Source organism: Rhineura floridana, chromosome 3 (assembly GCF_030035675.1).
Source record: "Rhineura floridana isolate rRhiFlo1 chromosome 3, rRhiFlo1.hap2, whole genome shotgun sequence".
Classification (NCBI taxonomy): domain Eukaryota; kingdom Metazoa; phylum Chordata; class Lepidosauria; order Squamata; family Rhineuridae; genus Rhineura; species Rhineura floridana.
In genome coordinates this window covers 198,584,031-198,604,102 of record NC_084482.1, presented here as the reverse complement: position 1 = coordinate 198,604,102, position 20,072 = coordinate 198,584,031, and the positions used below count along the sequence as shown (strand labels likewise).

Sequence of the window (20,072 nt, the reverse complement as noted above, 5' to 3'; positions counted from 1 at the left end):
TATGATAAGGGGCAATATAATCATAAAATCAGTATGGGTTTTAAGTTTGATAATAAGTGTTAAATAGTGGAGTCCTTTGTAGGGGTAAAATCATTGTGTCTGGTCCGATGGATGTGGCAGGTGGCCAACTGCCTGGACCAGTGGACCTAGACTGATGTTACCCATTCAATGGATTATTATGCTCATATTGTTTTGCCAGGAAAAGGGGGGTACAGGTAAATTTCATGGCAAAACAGTGTCTGGTTATTTATGTGAGAATTTCACTCTAGGGGAATTCTCTCCTTTGCTTTACTAAGAAATAAGGTAACATGGAATATTTCTATATTTATCTGGTATTGCCCTGAGACACCCTCTAACTATAGAAAATTACTCTCCTTAAGTTGGGGGGTGTTTTTGGATAATATCAGAGATAATCATTGTATTAAAATTATTGATACATATTGTTTGTCTCAATATATAATGATAAACAAAAGTTATTGGGCAAAAGAGCATTTCAGTTTTGTTCTGGGTCATGATAAGGATGGTGAACGTTCATTTCATGGCCCAGAGTTTCAGGATTCAGTATAATCTGACCCTCCTTTTGCATGTTCATATATTATGGCTATTATACATTTTGTAACTGTTACTGTATATATGAGTTGGAGATTATAGACTACTATATTTAGGGATGTGGGGAACACACTAACCTTTGAGACCAAGAATCAGTTATTGAAAAATTAGATACTGGCATTATTTTCTTTTATATCCTCCCTAAGGAAAAGAGAGTGGGGGGCCTTTGGCCCAAAACCCCGTCGTTGGAGTCTGCTGTTGATAAGACACAAAGACATTCTTGGACAGACATCACGACTACTTCTTTGGAAAAACTCCTACAGGATTGAGTTAGAGGATCAAAACTGGACAGATAAGCAGAGATTTGAGACTTTATTAATTCCAGAATTAGATACTTGGAGTTCAGGGTGGGAATGAAAGGGAACTTGGGTTAGGACCCCTTTTAAGGAATAAGATTGAATGACAAATGGGAAGAAGGTTACCTGTTATAATAGAAACCAAATTTCTGCCTGTTGGGGAGTGAGGAAGTTTCAACCAATAATATTTGTATACAAGAAACCTGGACACTTAAGACCAAGGGTTCTAGTACAAATACCTCTCAAGATTGAAACGACACCTAATAGAATACCCCCAGGTAGGGGTTAAATGTATAATGATCCCTGAAGTAATTTGTACAGGAATTGTTTGGATTGGAGTTGTAATAATAATAATACTTTGTCTGTTGAACATTTTCTTATATTTCTGGTTTTGTGAAGAGATTACCAAAGATGAAGAGGTGGATTAGTCTAAGCAATGTGAAAGTTAGGATGGGAGTTGTGTTACCTAGGAGAAAATAACATTCGAAATGTTGTTTTCAAATAATAACACTCCCATCAGAAAAAGAGCAAAAAAAAAAAATGCCCAAGAAAAGTCATTCAGTCTACCACAGATTGACCTCCTTAGGGTAAAAGTCATAGAAATTCAGGATAAGCAGTTTGAATAGAAATAGTAATAGGGATAAGTGTTAATTTTTGTGTTTATATTGTTTAACCAGAAAGAGGGAAATATATGTCAAAATATAAAATTCATGATAATAGTGAAAAAGCGGCAGGCGGCCAATAATGCCAGTCAGAAGGTCCGGACCCAGAAAATTAACATGGCCTTTATGGCTCTCCGCACCCTCATCCCCCTTAAGCCCGTCTCCAAGATTGAGACACTGCGCCTGGCTTCCAGCTACATCGCCCACTTGACCAATGTCCTGCTGTTAGGCAAGGACAGTGAGGAGGGACAACCCTGCCTCAACACCCTCTACAACACCAGGGGCAAGATGGAAGATAAACAGGCTAGGATCATATGCGTATTCTGCCTTAACAACCAGAGGAAGAAGAAGGGGGCAGCCGGCAGAAGTCTGGTAGGAGGCAGAGGGGCGAGACAGGAGTTTATGAGAAGATAGAGCGAGACTAAATTTCAGTTTGGTTAGGACGGTCCTAGCCCGTGTGCTTATATTCAAAATAGAGACAGAATATGGAGAAATAAAATGCCTGGGTAGAATAAGTAAAATATATATTCGAACTGCTATGCTTGTGCAGCAGGCAGGCCAATGGCACAAATAGCTCCCTCCTCTATAGAAGGACCAGACAGTACCACTAAAATAAGTTGACTCTGTACCAGCATGAGAATGCCTGGAACAATGAGACCCTGTCAAGAGCTTTCCCACCAGTTCCCAGCCTTAAAACCTAGAAGACTAAGGACATCTTCAGTGTTCGCCAGAGTTTCTAGGACTCACTCAAGAGGTGGGAACTTTGGATGGTTGTACAGGAGATGGGTTGAGTAGTTCTTCTCACCCTCAGGTAACAAGGGTAGACTTATTGTGGTATTGTTGAGGTGGAACATGACAGGCTATCCTTCCTAAAAACTGGACAGGGACATGTACTATAGTACAATTGGCAAAAACCATTTACCCTGGCATTTGAACAAACTAAAATGTTTAGTAGAAGAAATAAAAGAGAGGCAATGGATTCCTCAATTGATAAAGGTATTTATATAGACTCAATCAGGTATAGATGACCAACTTACTGGGTGGTTGGAGTCCAAGTTTGGAAAATGGAAGGGATGGATTTTATATATTTACCTCATTGATAATAGTAGCAGGGGTATTGATTGTTGTAGGATGTTGCATCATACCATGTGTATGAGGGTTAGTTAGCACAGAAACTAATAGAGACAGCTGTAACTAAACAGATGCCTTTGGACCCTCCTCCTTATAATGAAAATATGTTACTTTTAGCAAAACCAGAAGGAGATTCTCAATCCCAGGAAGCTCGATGTGAGACCATGTTAGAAGAGTTCAACAGAAGCATGAGAATTTAATGAAAAAGACAACAGAAAAATTATAAAATAAAAGAGGGGGGATTGAGAGAAATGCATATAATGTGTTGCTTTTTCAGAATATGTTAAGGATAAATAAAATGTGTGATTTTTATTGTTAAGAATAAATGGTTAATAGGTTAATAGACTGTTTGCAGTAGATAATTCTATAGAAGCTGGAGTTAACATAGAGAAAAGGGGCTTTTTCTTAGAATAGGACATCTGTCTGAAGTTCAAACAAAGCAGCCAGAACAGACAGTTTGTGGTCAAGTTCCACTTTAAAATAGACAGGGGATTTACACTTGACTAATTCAGCGGATGTTTTTAGCCCTTCATTGCTTTGTTTGATGTAAAGGGAGTTTTTATGCTTAGTTAATGAGGAGGGGAGGGGAGTAAAATACCATATATGGGAAATAATAAATAAGGGTATAAGGTAGCCTAAAACTGAGGAGTGGGAGATGTAAACAGGGGAGGAGTTTCATGTGACGGACAGGCGGGTCTGATAGGCTGTGAACCCTGGAAGTACCTGACCAATGGGGAAAACAGGGGAGGGCATGAAGCGTCGGGCTAGGGGATAAAAGATTTGTACCAATGTCATTTGGGTGTGTCTGCCTTCTGGTAGGAAACCCGTCCTTGCAAGAACGAAAATAAAAGCTTTTAAAACTGATTCACACTTGTCTCTGTCGTGGGTCTTCCACAGGAGACCATTTTTGGGGTCTCATAGGGGGTTTTTCCCTTAAGGAAAACCACGCTAAAACCACGTTTCTTACAGTACTATTTTGTCATGGCTTAAGCATCTTCTAACATACAACAGAATGAAGTGATAGAATCTTGAAATGGTAGAATGGAATATACTTTATACTGCAGGCAGACAGGACAGCGTTTCTGAATGTTCCTCCACTACAGTAAAAAAAATCTCTGTGCTTGAAGAGATTTACCAAATTAGAGACAGCACAGCCTTTCCTAATTTTCTACTTGCAGTTTGTTTTTAGCATTAAAAAAAGGTGATACCTCCCCTGCAAATTGAAATGGTCCATTCCATTCTGTCCATGCCGACTTTTCCACCTCATTCTGCTGCAGGCCTACTAACTACTAGTTAGTCAGATGAGGCAGACAAATGTGCAGAGCTCAGGCCTATTGACTATTAGAACAAGGGTGAGAAACCTGTAGTCCCAACATTATCTGGAGGGTTACAACTCCCATCATCTGACAATTGGCAACACAAGCTGGCTGCAGTTGATGAGAGTTGGAGACCAACAATAGCTGAAGGACCACAAGTTCTCCACACCTCTGTTAGTCTCCGCATTTAGGCTAGAGACAGGAAATGTATGACTGTCAGTTGCTTGGGACAGGCACTGCAAGAGAGCTGTTGCCTTCAGGCCCTCCTTATAGACTTCCTGGGAACATCTAGCGGGCCACTACTAGAGACAGGATGCTAGCCTATGTAGTCCCTTAGCCTGGTTCAGCAGGGCTCTTCTTAAGATATTCTAATTGTTTCTCTGTAAGCAGGATCAACACAGGGGTCAAATAATATAAGACACGGGTGAGGAACCTATAGCCCTCCATTTTGCTGGACCACATCTCCCATAATTCCTGATCATTGACCACACTGGCTGGGGTTGATGGGAGTTGGAGTCCAACAGCATCAGGCAGGCCACAAGGGCCACACACCTGATATAAGGAAACGTCACAGCCTTCAGGCCCTGCCTATAAGCTTCTCTCAGGTATTTGGCTGAGGTGAATGGCCCTTTGGTCTGAGCCAGCAATTCTTACACACTTCTTTTTCTTGCTTCTTTCCCAGACCCCTTCTTTCTGATGTGTATATACAACCCAACCCATCCTGAATTATGATTTTTCAGTCGAGGGTACCCACCAGACAGAACTGAATACAGGGCCCAGGAATCTAGCTCCTCTTCCCCTTCTGAAATCCAGTCCCAACAGTAAACAGCAACAACAAAATTATAGTGGTTTTTATTTATTTATTTTTAGAAAAAGGTTTAAATGAGAAAAAAAAAGATCCTAGTTTTTGGGTCTAGAGATCAGAGCAAATACCGTCTCAAGGAGAAAATTCTCCCATACCCCACTGCCTCTGGGACCATTTCCAGGACTGTGAGTATGCCGTGCAAGCTGACATTTTGGTACCATGTACAGAATGCAGTATCCTGAGAATTTCAGTTCCCATTATTATTATTATTTAAAAGAACGTTTCTAGTCCTTAAGGCTGCAAAGTGACATTCTTGAACATGTATGGACAATGCTCACACTGAGATCTCAGAAACCACAGCAGGCATTCAATAGGTCCTCTCATGGGAAAGGATTCAGTACCAGGCTCTATCTCACCAAATCCCATCACCTTTTATTCATTAGCAGAATAAATGATCAAATATAAAGACATATCTGCGCACATTCTGTATGGGTTGCAGGATCCAGTTTTTCATGGTGTGCGTGGGTGTGTGTGTCTGTCTATCCAAAATATATATAGTGCTGAATAATGCTCTGCAGAAGTGGAAACAAAGAAGGGCCACAGCTAAGTGGTAGAGGCTCTGCTTTGCATGCAAAAGATTCCAGGTTCCATCTCCGGCTAGGGCAGGGAACGTCCTCTGTCTGGATCCCTGGACAGCCGCTGACCATCACTGTTGGCAGTACTGCGCTAGGTAGGCCAGTGGTCTCACTTGGTATAGGGCAGCTTCCTACATACTCGGGGCCATCCCTATTGTTAGGCAGAGTGAGACAACAGATTTTGGGCATCATGAAAAGCCAGCACGTTGTTAGTTATTATTGTTTTTTTACTGCCACAGAAAAAGTTACTTGTGGGATTTTTGGCCCCAAATGCCAAAATACCTTGGCTGGTCTTGGGTATTATGTACCTTTATTTAGAGGGGGGGCTGTTTGCTGCTTCAACTAAGGTAGAAAAAGGTCTTGGGCCAGCCCTGCAATGGCCCATATAAATGTGCCTTGCTTGCCCTTTTCTGGACTGAAGCCACAAGAATATAACAATACTCTTGTATTTATATAGTGCTTTTTCTTTTCTTTTTTGGAGTGTTGATTCGCCTCCACTGAAAACAAGTGCACAAAAGTTACTGGCCTGCAAACAGTTTTACCAGCTTGACAGGGGCTGGGAGAGGAGGGATAGAAAGCTCTGTTCCTCCTGCAACAGCCCACTGCATTATTATGCTGAGTTCTTAGGAGGGAATTCTGGCAACCCACTTGGGCTTCTCTATTAGGCCCAGAGGAGGGATGAAGCAACCCATCCCTTCTCTGCCAGCCTGCAATTCCTTGTTGCCAATCAAGTGGTTCAATACAAGGAAGAGCTGTCTCAGTTCTTACAATCCTGTCCTCCCTCCCATCTTGAGGCCGACTGAAAGCCATGTGCAGTTCAATCTTAAGCATGATTCTTCAGAAATAAATGCTGCTGCTTCCACAGCACTTACTCCCAGGGCAAGGCACACAGGAGTGCGACCTTAATGCATTTGTAACAGAAGTGAGACCTGAACCAAGAATTTTGGCTTACAGCATTAGCCTGATGGAGGCCACACGGTAGAGGAGGATCTATCCACAAATCTCTGGCTGACTGGCAGTAGATCCTAAAGGAGTTCCAAGTCCCAGTTGCTTAGCACCAACAACTTTCCCTCTTCCCAGGGATATGTTTACTCTCTGTACTTTCAAAAAAAAGAAGTCAATCTAGATTTTGCACCAAGAAAAGCCAAACCATGTGACCTGAGCAGCCTATGCAAAATAAAGAGCTTTATTGGCTCATCTTTGCATCATTCATTCTGCTTCTGCTAGCCATTGGAAGAGGCAATAAAATTTGACCTGGAAGTCCTGCTTGGTGCTCTTCCAGCTTTCAGTCACTGCTGCTATCACATTTCAAGCCCACATTCAAAGCCATAAGGACTAGAAACTTCTTTTAAGTCCCTAAGTTAAAAGTTTTTTGTTTTTTTAAAAAAAGTCTTGAAGGTTGCAATTCCACACTTGCACAGTGGAGATGCAGAATAACTCAGCCCTGCTGCTCCCCCTCCTAATAGTTCCCACAAAATTACTGGCTTTTCAGTATTTGGATAAAATGCACCCCACTAACCAAAACTAGCATGCTTCTGAAGTCAAACTACACAGTAGAGACTCTGGCTGCTCAAATGTTTGCCTTCCCCCCTTTTTTTCTTTTTTTGAGGAGGAGTCTGAATCTAGGGGTGAATTGACAGGTGAGACCAGATTGCTGCCAACTTCCCTTTCACTGCTACAGTCACCCGGGAGCTTTGGACCACAACAGAGCTCGTCTGTAGGCTCCTGGGCAAATTTGCTGCCACCCCCACCCCCACCTCAGAGCAATTATTGAAGAACAGAGGAGACAAGGTCAGAGGCAGCAGTACTTGCTGCCTCTTAAGCAGGATCAGAGAGATTTCCCCCTCCCTACTGACACCATGTTGCTTTCAAAGGCCTTTTCCAGTTCTTTGGCTGCTGAGATAGGATCAGCCTATAAAAGAGGTAGCAGTTTCTGGTAACTGGGCACAAAGGACAAAGGGATAGGGGCTGTGAAAGAAGGGAACAGATCCCAGCAATCCTGTATCCGCACAGCCCCATCCTCTGACTAACAAGATCCCCACCCTTCAATTCTCAGACAATCTAGGAGCCCTGCTTCCCATCTGACCTATGCTTTTCTAATCCACTATTTCCCTCCCACCTCCCCTTCCAAAGAATCCAGGAGTTCCATCCCTCTATCAATACTAGACACTAACCCTATCCCCCCGCCCCAAATCATACCTCAAGGAGTTCCTGGCTTGCCGCCCCTACAGTCTAACCACTACGCCCCACTTCCCTCCCTTGGAGCTCAGGAGTGCCCTTCCCTTTCCAATTCCCGCCGCTGTGGCGTTGTCGTCATCACCGCCGCCACCGCCGCCTCCTCCTTCAGCGAATGAGGACATTGATCTCGGTCACGCTGGCTTCCATGACATTCTCAGCTGTGGTCTTGCCGTGCTGTTCCTTGAGGTGGCGGCGTATTGCCGGCTTGTGAGCGAAGCGGACGTCGCAATAGGAGCAGCGGTATGGCCTCTCGCCACTGTGGAGGTTCATGTGGTCATGGAGTGTGGACTTCTGGGTGAAGCACTTCCCACAGATGGTGCAGGAGTGCGACTTCACCCCACGGTGGACGTTCATGTGCCGGTTGAGGTTGCTGCTGTGGTTGAACTGCTTGCCACAGCGCGGGCACATGAAGATGAAGTGGTGGGCCCGCATGTGGAAGACAAGCTTCTCCACCCCTTGGAATACCTCCTCACACTTGGTGCAGCGGATTATCCTTGAGACACCACTCCCTCCCCCCGGCGTCCCGGAACCTCCACCTCTCCCTGCAGAGGGAAAGGTAGAGAAGGGGCGCCCACTCAGTCCAGCTAGCACCAGTCCCATACCACCACCACCGCCGCCAGCACCGCTGCTCTGGCACTCAGCGGCAACAGCCGCAGCCTCGCTGGTCTCCTCCAAGTAGCTTCCACCAGGAATGATCAGGAGCCCTTCACCCTCAGCATCCTCAGAGAGGCTATAGGAAGCCTTCACCACCCCCTGCTGGGACTTCTCTGGTGTCGATTCCGGAGGGGACCCCAAGGCTTCTGCTACTGTTGAGTTGACTTGAGGTTCTTCCTGGTCTCCAGACACATCCTCGTTCCACCCTGGCGGAGGTGAAGACACTTTGCCCCAAGCTTGCTGGGGAGAAGTTTCTTTGTTCCAGCTTTGTTGGGGAGACATATCTTTGCTCCAAGTGGTGCCTGCCTGGTGTTTCTTCTGCCGCTGGGCCACCTCCATGGCGGATTCCACCGTCACAATGCAGATATCAGAGACAGCATCGTCATCCCCGTAATCGTCTTCCTGCTCCTCATCCTCATCCTCCGCCTTCATCTCCAGATCATCCTCCATCGGGAACTCCAGCTTGATGGGTCGTGGCATGGACCTGCCAGCCACAAAGACAGAAAAAAAAAATAGTGCAATAGCTGTGGAATCTGGCAGAGAGGTGGGTTATGAGGTTTCCTTATACTGGAGTCAGAGCACTGGTCAATGTAGGCCAGGCTGGGGAACCTGGGGTCCACATATTGTTGGATTGCAACTGCTATCAGCATGGCCAATGGTTAGGAATGACGGTAGTGGGAGTCCAACAGCATCTGGAGGGCCACAGGTTCCCTGCCCCTTATTCTAGGCCAATATTACCTATTCTAATTGGCTGTGTTACTCCAAGGTCTCAGGCAGAGGAGCTTTTAGCGGGAGAAGTCAGGAGCTGATTACAGAACCTTCCATGTACAAAGCAAGTCCTTCACCCCTGAGCATATGGGTCATCCCCCCATATCTAGAGGTTAGAATTAAGTGACACACTGACCACAGTCTAAGCAGGGACGTTTTCAATCACTGCCCAGATGTCACAGGTTTGACTGGGGTGAGATTTCAACGAAGAGAGGAAAGGGCAGAAGTGACTGGCGGACATTAAATGCCCTCAGTTGAGCTGTTTTAGGGCCATTTCATATGACAGATGACTAGTTTGAGGGCTGCAAGGTAGGGCACAGGCCAGAATCCTGAAGCTGGCAGGGAGCCTGTTGAAATCTGCAGAAGCTGGACAAAGGCATCAAATTGAGGCATCACATGGCTTTTGTTTTCCCCCTTAGTCATGACCAGCATTGCAGAACTGCAGACCAGCCTTCTCCCTCCAGATGCCATTGGACTACAGCTCCCATCATCCCTTGCCCCTTGGCCATGGTGGCTAAGGCTGATGGGAGTTGGAGTCCTGGTCACTGAGGGAGAGCCCCGGGTTGGTAGACCAATGAATCTTATACCAACCCAGATATAAAGTCCTTAGTTAGGTCCTTATTGGGTCACCCTTGCTTTCAGATGTTAGGCAGGTGATGAGTAGGGATGAAGTTACTTAATAAATTCTAAGTTTATTTATTTATGTATAAAATTTATATCCCGCCCTTCCTCCCAGAAAGAGCCCAGGGCGGCAAAGAAAAAAACAAAAAGGACTTCAAAACATCTTAAAAATGAAAACTTATTAAAACAAAACATCTTTAAAAACATATTTAAAAAACAACTTTAAAAACATATTAAAAAGAAATTCCATCACAGATGCAGACTGGGATAAGGTCTCTATTTAAAAGTCTTGTTGAAAGAGGAAGGTCTTTAGTAGGTGCTGAAAAGACAACAGAGATGGCGCCTAATATTTAAGAGGAGAATTCCAAAGGGTAGGTGCCACTACACTAAAGGTCTGCTTCCTATGTTGTGCAGAACGGACTTCCTGATAAGATGGTATCTGCAGGAGGCTCTCACCTGATGAGTGCAGTGATCGACTGGGTATATAAGGGGTAAGATGATCTTTCAGGTATCCTGATCTCAAGCTGTGTAGGGCTTTGTACACCAAAACGAGAAACTTGAACTTGGCCCAGAAGCTAATGGGCAGCAATTGCAATTCTTTCAGCAGCCAGGTAACATGGTGGCAATGTTATTAACTTGTAAATAAGAACAATTTGACATGTGGCTTGTGGCTAGCTTGTATCTGTGTATGTGCACGCACACCCTACCCTCTCTCCTCCATTCCTTAAAAGGGGCCCCTCTGTTGGCCTCAGAGCCTCCAAAAATCCAGGAGCTGATAGTTTTCAGGGGGAAGGACCCAAGCATCTTTAATTGTACAAGTGTCTATTGGGCTATGCATACGTCTATACGGAAGCTGAAGCCTACAGCATACATGTTCCCCTCACCCCAATATCTGGATACTCCTGTACATGGAAGATGTCTACACTTGTGAAAAGCAGCCAATCACGGGGTTCACATCACTATTACATGATGTGACCCAAGTTGTCCTCAGACGCATGCTGCCTGCACTCGAACAGAGGATGAAAGATCTAACAGCCCATATACTGCAAAGCAGCAGCTGTCATTCCCACCATCACAGCAACATTTTTCTGAGGTGCCACACCCACTAGAATCATGGCTGGGTCACTGTGGCTGTATCTGAGGATGCCAGGCCACACATCGATCCTTCCTTCCTGTGATGTCTCTCCAGGGATATTCAAGATGCACATAATAATGGTGACTCTGCATGGGTGAAGGTGAATCAGGATTTATTTAGTCAAACAGGTTAATTAAGCAGGATTAATGTAAAATTGAAGCAGATGGTGTGGTTATTTCTCCAGCTACCAGAAGATGGTGCTATTGCCTTACTTACCCAAAGAATTCCTCAACAGGAAATTTAAAACAAATGCCATCAAATACAATAATTAAACTGCTTGCCTTGGTCGCCTGTGGCGGGCAAGAATCACCTCCAGGCGACCAGGCAGGGAACTTTGCCAAAAAGTTGGTTCTCTTTTTTTTCTTTTAGGAAGGAACTTGATTAAGGCAGATATGGGGCAGTAACTTTTGTGAACTTATTTGCAAGAATCAGATGAAAATGGATCCTTCTGCAAACCTCTTGCGGGAGTGTTCTTTGCGGGAGGAGGTGGAGCAGCCCACTACGCTGGGGGACTTGGACCTTCGGTGGCCTCCAAACTTCGCTAAATCTTCCTTCAGGCTGATTTTAGGTTCGATGAATTGGGACAGGGCATTCCGACACTTCTCCACCACATGCTCCATCTGCAGGTAGCTAGCCGCTGTCAGGTAGTTGACGATGTCTCTGACGGCAAACTCCAGGGCGCCAGTGTAGCAAGAGAGAAGGAGGTCAGCTACGATCTTGGCGCTGTGCATGAGCGACACCTGGAGCTCGGAGGAAGGGTTGAGGAGGAACTGGTCCCTCAGGAAAGGGGAGCAGGCAGCCAGGATGACCTTGTGGCCGCGGAACTTGAGGCTGTCAGCCACAATGGTGACATCGCAAAAGCGCTCCTCAGAACGGAGCTGGTTCATGTTGCGCAGGGTAGCCGCCTCATGGCCGGGAAGCTGGAAGCGAAGAAGCTCAACACCAGATGCCATCAGTTCTTACAGAATGGAGAAGAGCGTCAGACTGTGTGTGGAAGGGAAGAAACAGAGAGGGCAGGCAGCTGAAGGCAGGAGGTTGGAGAGCCACTGGAAACAAAGAGAGGAAGATATGGCATTGTAATATTGTAAATCAAGGGCCTTTTAGCAGAGAGGCAACTGATATCATGTAATGGGGGTAGCCAATGTGGTACCCTTCTGATGGTGCTGGACTCCAACTCCCATCAGCCTCAGCCAGGAGTGTAGTCCAGCAACATCTGGAGAGCCACCACATTGGCTACACCTGACATTCAATGTAGACAAAATAAAATGGAGCTACCGATACCAATGCTGCTCCGCTCTTTCAGATTTTCCCGATCCCATATAGAAAACATGAAAAGTCCACACCACTTTTTAAAGATCTGACACTCCACCTTTTATTTAAAGCTTTTTTCAAGTTGACAGGAACATAGGAAGATGCCTTATACTGAGTCAGACCATTGGTCTATGTAGCTCAGGACTGAGTTGGATTCAGCAGGCTCTTCAGGGTCTCAGACAGGAGGTCTTTCCCAGCCCTACCTGGAGATGCCAGGGACTGAACCTGGGACCTTCTGCATGCAAAAGAGATGCTTAGCTACTGAGCTATAGCCCTTCCCCAACAATAGCAATACACTGTTATCTTAAAACTCTCCCATCCTAATCACAGCCACACTTACTTCCTTTCCCCCCTGTCCCATTCCCATGCCGTAATCACATACCCTACCATACATTCTCCCATCCCAATTATTTGCTTATTTATTTAATTTTTATTCGCCTTTCCTCCCAGAAGGAGCCTAGAGCGGCAAACAAAACCACTAAAAGCACTCTAAAACATCTTAAAAACAAAAGACATTAAAAAACAAAACATCTTTCATTTAAAAAAAAAATCTTAAAAAGCAATTTCAGTGCAGACGCAGACTGGGGTAAAGTCTCTACCTAACAGGCTTGTTGAAAGAGGAAGGTCTTCAGTAGGCGCTGAAAAGATAACACAGATGGCGCCTGTCTAATATTTAAGGGGAGGGAATTCCAAGTGTAGGTGTCACTGCACTAAAGGTCCACTTCCTATATTGTGTGGAATGGACTTCCTGATAAGATGGTCTCTGCAGAAGGCCCTCACCTACAGAGCGCAGTGATCAACTGGGTATGTAAGGGGTAAGATGATCTTTCAGGTATCCTGGTCCCAAGCTGTATAGGGCTTTGTTACACCTAAACCAGAACCTTGATCTTGGCCTGGTAACTAATGGGCAGCCAGTGCAATTCTTTCAGTAGCAGGGTAACATGTTAGTGATACCCTGCCCCAGTCAGCAGTCATGCCACTGCATTTTGCACCAGCTGCAGCTTCCAGACCAACCTCAAGGGCAGCCTCTCATACAGCGTGTTAGCCTGGAGGTTTCCAGTGCATGGCCAACAGTGGTCAAGCTATCCCGGACCACAAACGGCCATAGCTGTCTTACCAGCCAAAGCTGGTAAAAGGCACTCCTAGCCACTGAGGTCACCTGGGCCTCTAGTGACAAAGATGGATCCAGGAGCACCCCCAGACTACGAAACTGGTCTTTCAGAGGGACTACTGCCTCATTCAAAGCAGGCAACTGACCAATTATCAGAACTCAGGAACCACCAACCCACATTGCCTCTGTCTTGCTAGGATTCAAACTCAGTTTATTGGCCCACATTCAGCCTACCGCTGACTCTGAGCACCTTGTACTTCATCCAGCCAAACAACAAGACCAATCCAACGGGGAGGGACAGTCCGTGGTAAGCACTGCCAGGATAGAAAAGAGTCTTCCCACACACCAATTCCACAGCCAGCACAGTTTGTCTCCTTTGTCAGCTGTGTGTTAAGGAAACAGGAAGGCTTGGGAACCTGCAGATTCAAGTGATCCTACATACTCGCACTGATCATAATCTCATTGTCTTTTTAAGCATCTTTGAAAAAGTAATGATGGGTGGCTACTTGCACCAGACTGTGGGTGGCAATGCACATGCAACCGAATAACAACTAGCATCCATACTCAGATGGGGATCAGATTTATGCCCATGGATTCTGATCAAACAAGTTAAACAGGCAGGGAATTATGCTTATCTCCATGGATGTCCTTAGTTGGATCAGGGTAATCTGATTTGATAAATTAATTGAACTGTACTAGGTCCACATATAAAAAAAAGCATAAATCCCGTTGCTTCAAAATAAAGCAGAGTGTTTCACCTGTGTTGATCACCTTGCTATAGTTATTGCAAGATATATGTGTGTGTGAGTGTGTACACACGCACACATATATAGTAATCTGAACAACACTAACACAATTTTATTTTAATAATATTTGCAAGTCTGAGAGTAAGCCAAACCCTGGACAGGCAGTGACGGGGCGTAAAATACAGAGCTCCATCACTCACACCAGCCAGGGCAGAAGCAGGGGTGGAGGCTTGGGACCCAACAGATCACGGGCCAGCTCAGGCCCTCCCAGCTCCCCAGAACACCATGTTTGGGGGCTTACTGTGTGCTGCTGCTGGCAAGAAGGGTACTTCCAACCAACCACATTTTTGGCAGTCATAATGGGGAGTTCCAGGCAGAGGCCGGTGGAGCTGTTCTGGGCGGAGGAAGGCTTCTGCTCCATTCACCAAACCCCCAAAGGGGTGGATCAGAGGGTTGGTTTGCACCCTAAACTGTGAAGATATCTAACAGTAGGTCTTTGAATCTTACTATGAACCTTATTACCTGCGACTGAAACCTGAAACGATGATCCTGGAACTTTGATTTGGTAATTCTTTTCTAAAGATTCTGTAACCTGGCTTGAGTCAGAAGCAGAAGACAGGACAAAATAGTCTATATACTGATATTCCCATCTGCTTCTTATGTCCTCTTCTTCCCGACAGGATGCAATACAAAGTCCTATGACTCTGTCCACACTTTAGGTATTTTTTTATACTAATAAAGTATAAAAAGCCCCTTCAAGGCAGTTCCCAGTTACAATCAAGATGACGATATAAAGATATAAAAGAATTAAACCATCTATCACAATACCATTTATAAATGTAGCAATAGTTTGAATGAGAGACCAACAACCTTATTCAATTAAAAGCAGCTTGAAACAGGCCACGTCTTTTAAGGCCCATTTGAACTCAAGCAGAGTGAGAGCAAGATGCACATCTCATGGGATGGAGTTGCACAGCGATGGGCCCATAGCTGGAAAGATCCTATCTCTTGTGTCTGCCAACCTGATGCATCTCAATGGTGGGCTCTGTGACCAATCTCATGACCTGGGCAAATTCATATAAATTTTGGTTTGTAGTCAGTGTTGCGCGAGTTGTACTCCAGTCATGGAAGGAACTTCCTGTAGTCTTCCTGCACGCCCCCAATATCTGCTCCGGAGGGTCCTCCAGCCAGATTTGGGGCTTCAGGGCAGAGGAGATGGAGGGATGTGGTGCAGAAGTCTGTGGCGCAAGCCGAATGGCAGTGCCGGATACAACCTTAAAAGTTATATCCCAGTCTTCATCCAAAGATCCCCAGGGCAGTTTACAACAAATAAATACATAAAATAAGCTATTAAATCTTTTTAAAAGTGATCAACGTCTGTTAGGTTTCCACTACACAAGCCAATCTTACAACCTTAAAAAGCCTGTACAAAAGACCTAGATATAGGCAGTTCTTCAGATAATCAGGCCCCAAACCATTTAGGGCTTTAAAGGTAACCACTTGCAACTGGGCCCAGAAACACAGTAACTCAGGTGGCCAGTACAGAATAGGTATTACATGGTCCAATCAACTGCCCCCCACAAGCAACCAGATGATCATTCTGCATCAGCTTGAACATCTGAGATGTCTTTTAATGGCAACCCCGTGAAGAGCACATTACAATAGTCTAATCTGGATGTAGTCTAATCTGGACAGCGTGAATGACTATAGTTGGGTTTCCTTTCTTCAGACAGTCACAGCTGGCAAATCAGCTGAAACTGATAAAAAGCACTTCTGTATGTGCAGATGGTCATCACTCACTATAACTTCACCCTTCTCTTTAGCTTAGTGCCGAAATACTGTACTACCCACTTATCTGGTCTTTCCTTCCAAATCTTAGTCCACACACGATATATTTCCTATACTGAAAAAGAGACACAAAGATGTAGGTACATCATCATTGCACAATTTATTTGTGTGTGTGTTTTAAAACTTATTTGTACATTTCCATCTCATCTTTCAAATTATAATACAGCTGAACTGTGCATTTCAAAAGGTCATTTGTTGGGAACCAGCCCTCTGACTGAACTTTCCAGCACAAACACACTGTGCAATAGATGCATGTACAAGCAACGAGATGCAATTATCTTCACAAATGTTACCTACACACAAGTTTTGCACAGAGAAAGCATGTAAGAAAGTGTGACTAAACTACATGCAGATTGTTAAGTGGAATGACTACACAAGTATGTACTTCTCCAAGGCAGACACACTGGGAAGCTTCAAAGCATATCCGTCTGAGCAATATGAAATTTCTTACATGTGCACATATCTTCCATGTGGGAAATTGCCTAACACGTGAAACAGCCTGCAGGCTTCTCTCTCCAAATCCCCTGTTCAAGAATCATCAAATACAAAGCAAGCTAAGGCTACTGGGGCATCAATACTGTGATGGCTGTGCTCTGCCTCCATAGATGGAGGCAGTATGCTTCCAAATGCCAGTTACTGGATACTGGAGAAGGGAAGAACACTCTTGTGCTCAGGTCCTGGATTTCCCATGGGCATTTGGTTGGCCACTGTGAGAAGAGGATGCTGGACTACATGGGCCACTGGCCTAATCCAGCAAGGCTCTTCTTATGTCTACACCACTTTTCGCACGCGGAAAGCTTTCCACGCTGCTGTGATCTACAAGGAGTGGTTGTATTGTCCTCCGTAGCTCCTTTTCTGTCTTCGTTACATGCTTTACACACTTTTTTACACGCTGCTTTCCTGCACTGTGAGATGAAATCCAATGAAGCTCTTTGACTCATTGCAAGTCTCCCATTCACAGCCAGGCAGAAACAATACGATCCCCACCCCCCTCCACTCCTCCTCTCAGGACCTCCTTTTCCCTTTGCACGCTCCTGCCCTCCTTCCCAGCCAGCAACCTCCGTTCAGATGCACACCTCCCTGCCCCTCGCCCCCATTTCCCAGCCTCTCCCACCCCCTACCCACCCCCTCCTCACCTTGCAGCTTGCTCCCCCTCTCTTGGAGGAGAAGGGGTGGGCCCCAAATGGCCAAACAAGGAGGCAAAGCAAGAGAAAAGAATTAAAGGGGCCTCCTTAAAGGGCCAGGCGGCCAGAACGGGGGGGGGGGGAGTAATATTAGTCAGCCACATAGAAAAAGAAGAAGAAAAAAGTCAATTAAAAAAAAGGAGCGGGAAGACAGAGAGAAAGAAATAACTTCATTGCATTGTGGGATAGTTGCTAATCCCTTCGCGGATCCTTTAAATCCACTCCCTCTTCCCCTTTAAGGCCAGTGATGTCATAAACATGCGTCTAGAAGGCTGATGGGAGGGGCGATTTGTCCGCCCGCCAGGCGGGCTGCCTCCTCCAAATCACCTTGGTAACTAATCCCCTCCTTCTAATGCAAGTTTCCACTTATATAGAGCTTTTCTAAATATTATTTGAAAGAAGTGGGGAGAATAAACTTATTAGGCTTTCAAAGAACAAAATGGGCTGCAGAGGACTCAAAGCGCTTGAGCCATGTGTCCCTCTCCTAAAAGCAGGTCCATCCACCACCACTCTTAAAAGGCATACCTGGCAGGGAATTAAACACATGCCTGACCTGATAGGGGACATCGAATTACAATGAAGCGTTGCCACTTTTTTTGTTTCTGCCATGGCTCTTGAGTCTTCACCAGCTACAGCTTTTTCTCATCTCTGTAACAACATTCCATGTTGGATTTCCAGCTGTCAATAGGAAACGTCTATAAACTCCTCGGGATCCATGCTAGGATTAAAACAATTCAACCCTGTCTGTGAGTTGACACTATGGTTGCCAGTTTTCTTACTGACTCCGTTGTTGTGACGTGTACACACACACACATTTCTGCACTTAAAAATTACAAATTACAAGCTAAAAAGACAAAAATCAGAACTGAGATGGGGCAGAGAATTTGGGGAAATGGAATGGGGAGGTGGTTGGTGTAAGAAGTTAAAGCAGATGAAATGAGGACATAAAAAGGGGGGCAGAAAGGAAGTGGGGAAGGCCAGGAATATTTTAAGATGAGACTGGGGTAGTCATGTTCAGTCTAATTGCTTAGTTCTGTTGTTTGAACATGTATTTATTATTATTTTTAATTATATGCAGTTGTTAATAGGATGCTGTTGGAGGTCACTGATTCATAGGGTTGCCATAAGTCATAATCGACTTGAGGACATATAACAACCACCACAATAAATAGATTGCAATATCAGGGCAATGTACAGCAATTTAGAATCAAAGAGTTGGAAGGAGTCTCAAGGGTCATCTAGTCCAATCTCCTCGTAATGCAGGAAATCCACTGCTGCAGCATCCCTGAGATGTGGCCATGCAACATCTGCTTCAAAATCTCTGATGAAGGGGATTACATCACTTTCCAAGGCAAGCTTTCTCCCTGTTGTGAACAGCTCCTAGAGTTAGGAACTTCTTCACAATGTTTAGCTGAAATCCTTTTCCTTGTTATTTGAACCCCTTGGTTTGGGTCTTCCGCACCTAAACCAACAGAAAACAAATTTCCTCCATTATTTTAAGTTACAGGAAGCCAGATTTTGGCTGAAAATCAGGAAAAACTTCCTAACTGTTGAGTGGTACAATGGAATCCATTACCTAGGGAGATGGTGGGCTCTCCAACACTGGAGGCATTCAAGAGGCAGCTGGACAGCCACCTCTCCTGTATGCTTTAAGTTGGATTCCTGCATCGAGCAGGGGGTTGGACTCAGCCTTATAAGCCCCCTCCAATGTTTGTGACAACTCTTCAAATATTTCAAGATGGCTACCCTATTGCCTCTTAGTCACCTCTTTTCCAGGCTAAACATGCCTGACTCTATCTTTCCGCATAGTTCTCCAGTCCACTCACCATCTTTGTTACCCTCTACTGGGACATGTTGCAGTTTGTTGATATCCTTCTTGCATTTCTCAGAACTGGACACAGGACTCCGAGTGATGTCTAGTTTCAAGTATCAAGTGTCTCAAGAAGAAGTAAAATTTCCCAGAAATGCCTCTTTATGCTTTGTGTAGTCAGAAAGAATCTGGCTTTTTCTTCTTACAGTGACGCGTGACTTTTTCTCAATAGTATGGACAAGGGTGACTCCTGGGCTATGCAACTCTTTCCCCTTCACCAGGTCCCAGATCTGATGGTATTTTATTCCAAGTAATTTTTTGTTTTCCTGGTCTTTTAATCGTTTTCTAAAATTTAGTTCTTAGTTGGCTCTTGAGAAATTTGCTGCTGCTGCTGAAAAATGTTGCTTGATTTGTGTGACAGAAGAGGGAGTGGGAGAATGATTGACAATAAAAGATGGCAACATATCAGCCGTCCTCTTTGCCTAACTGGAATGGGAAGGGCCAATTATTTTACAGGAGTTGGAAGTGTCTGGCCCTTTAAAAGATAAGGCTGGGGTGCAGGGTATAGCCTTGACCCCCAGCTTGGTAAACTTGTAAAAATAACACAGATTAACAGGAAATCAAAGTGGGGAGGTTTTGTTTGTGCAGGGCGTGTTTTGCCATCTGCACAAGGGCAGACTTGGCAAAGACTGGCAATCCAGCTTATCTTTCGATACCAGTATCTCTCCCCCCCCCACTAGTGGTGTTGGTTCCAGTTCCAGGTTTTGGAGTAGCATGCCCTCTGTCCCCACCCTCTGCTCAGGGAGTCTGCTTCCTCACTGCAGAAGGTCTAGGGGGGCTCTTATCAGGACTTTTGTTGAGGTATGGGCCCCTGGAAGAAGCTTGACTATGCTAACCCTTGATGCCAGCCCTGCCTGCCAGGCTAGAAGCAGCTTTGGAGGGGTTGGTAGGAAAGGAGACTTTAGACCAGCGGAGATGCACGGAGGGAAGGGTTAAACACCCTCCCTCCCACCAAACTTCAGGGAACAGGAGGAGAGAATTCTGTACAAGCCAGAGAAAGAAGAGCCTGCTCTTCCCTCCCTTTGTTGCTTATGCAGTTTTCCTCCAGCACTTGCTCTCCCCACCAATCACCCAGGCCGTTTCAGGGTGTGGACCAGAGGCAGGAAGGTTGGCAGAGACAGAGGTTGTCAAC

General features: G+C 45.1%; 1 protein-coding gene across 4 annotated transcripts; it reads right to left on the bottom strand.

Moving 5' to 3' along the window:
• Positions 1–4,739: 4,739 nt before the first annotated feature.
• ZBTB12 (zinc finger and BTB domain containing 12) lies at positions 4,740–19,315 on the bottom strand. 4 transcript variants are annotated; one of them, XM_061619447.1, is made up of 4 exons: positions 18,897–19,315; positions 17,624–18,532; positions 11,327–11,916; positions 4,740–8,830 (listed from the first exon to the last, which is right to left on the bottom strand). In XM_061619447.1, the coding sequence occupies exons 3-4, from the start codon at positions 11,821–11,823 to the stop codon at positions 7,798–7,800; spliced, it is 1,530 nt and encodes a 509-aa protein (XP_061475431.1). In that variant the 5' UTR covers positions 11,824–11,916; positions 17,624–18,532; positions 18,897–19,315; the 3' UTR covers positions 4,740–7,797. The 4 variants fall into 4 exon arrangements, with proteins under 4 accessions (XP_061475431.1, XP_061475433.1, XP_061475432.1 ...); XM_061619449.1 differs by having other exon boundaries at positions 17,624–17,788; XM_061619448.1 differs by lacking the exon at positions 17,624–18,532.
• Between the last annotated feature and the right edge of the window lie 757 nt (positions 19,316–20,072).

Excerpts from the sequence above, each read along its gene's own strand:
- ZBTB12 (XM_061619447.1), bottom strand. The coding sequence starts at position 11,823 with ATGGCATCTGGTGTTGAGCTTCTTCGCTTCCAGCTTCCCGGCCATGAG. Across the intron at positions 8,831-11,326 it reads AAAGAACACTCCCGCAAGAG|GTCCATGCCACGACCCATCA; the intron begins GTTTGCAGAAGG and ends TGTGGCTGGCAG.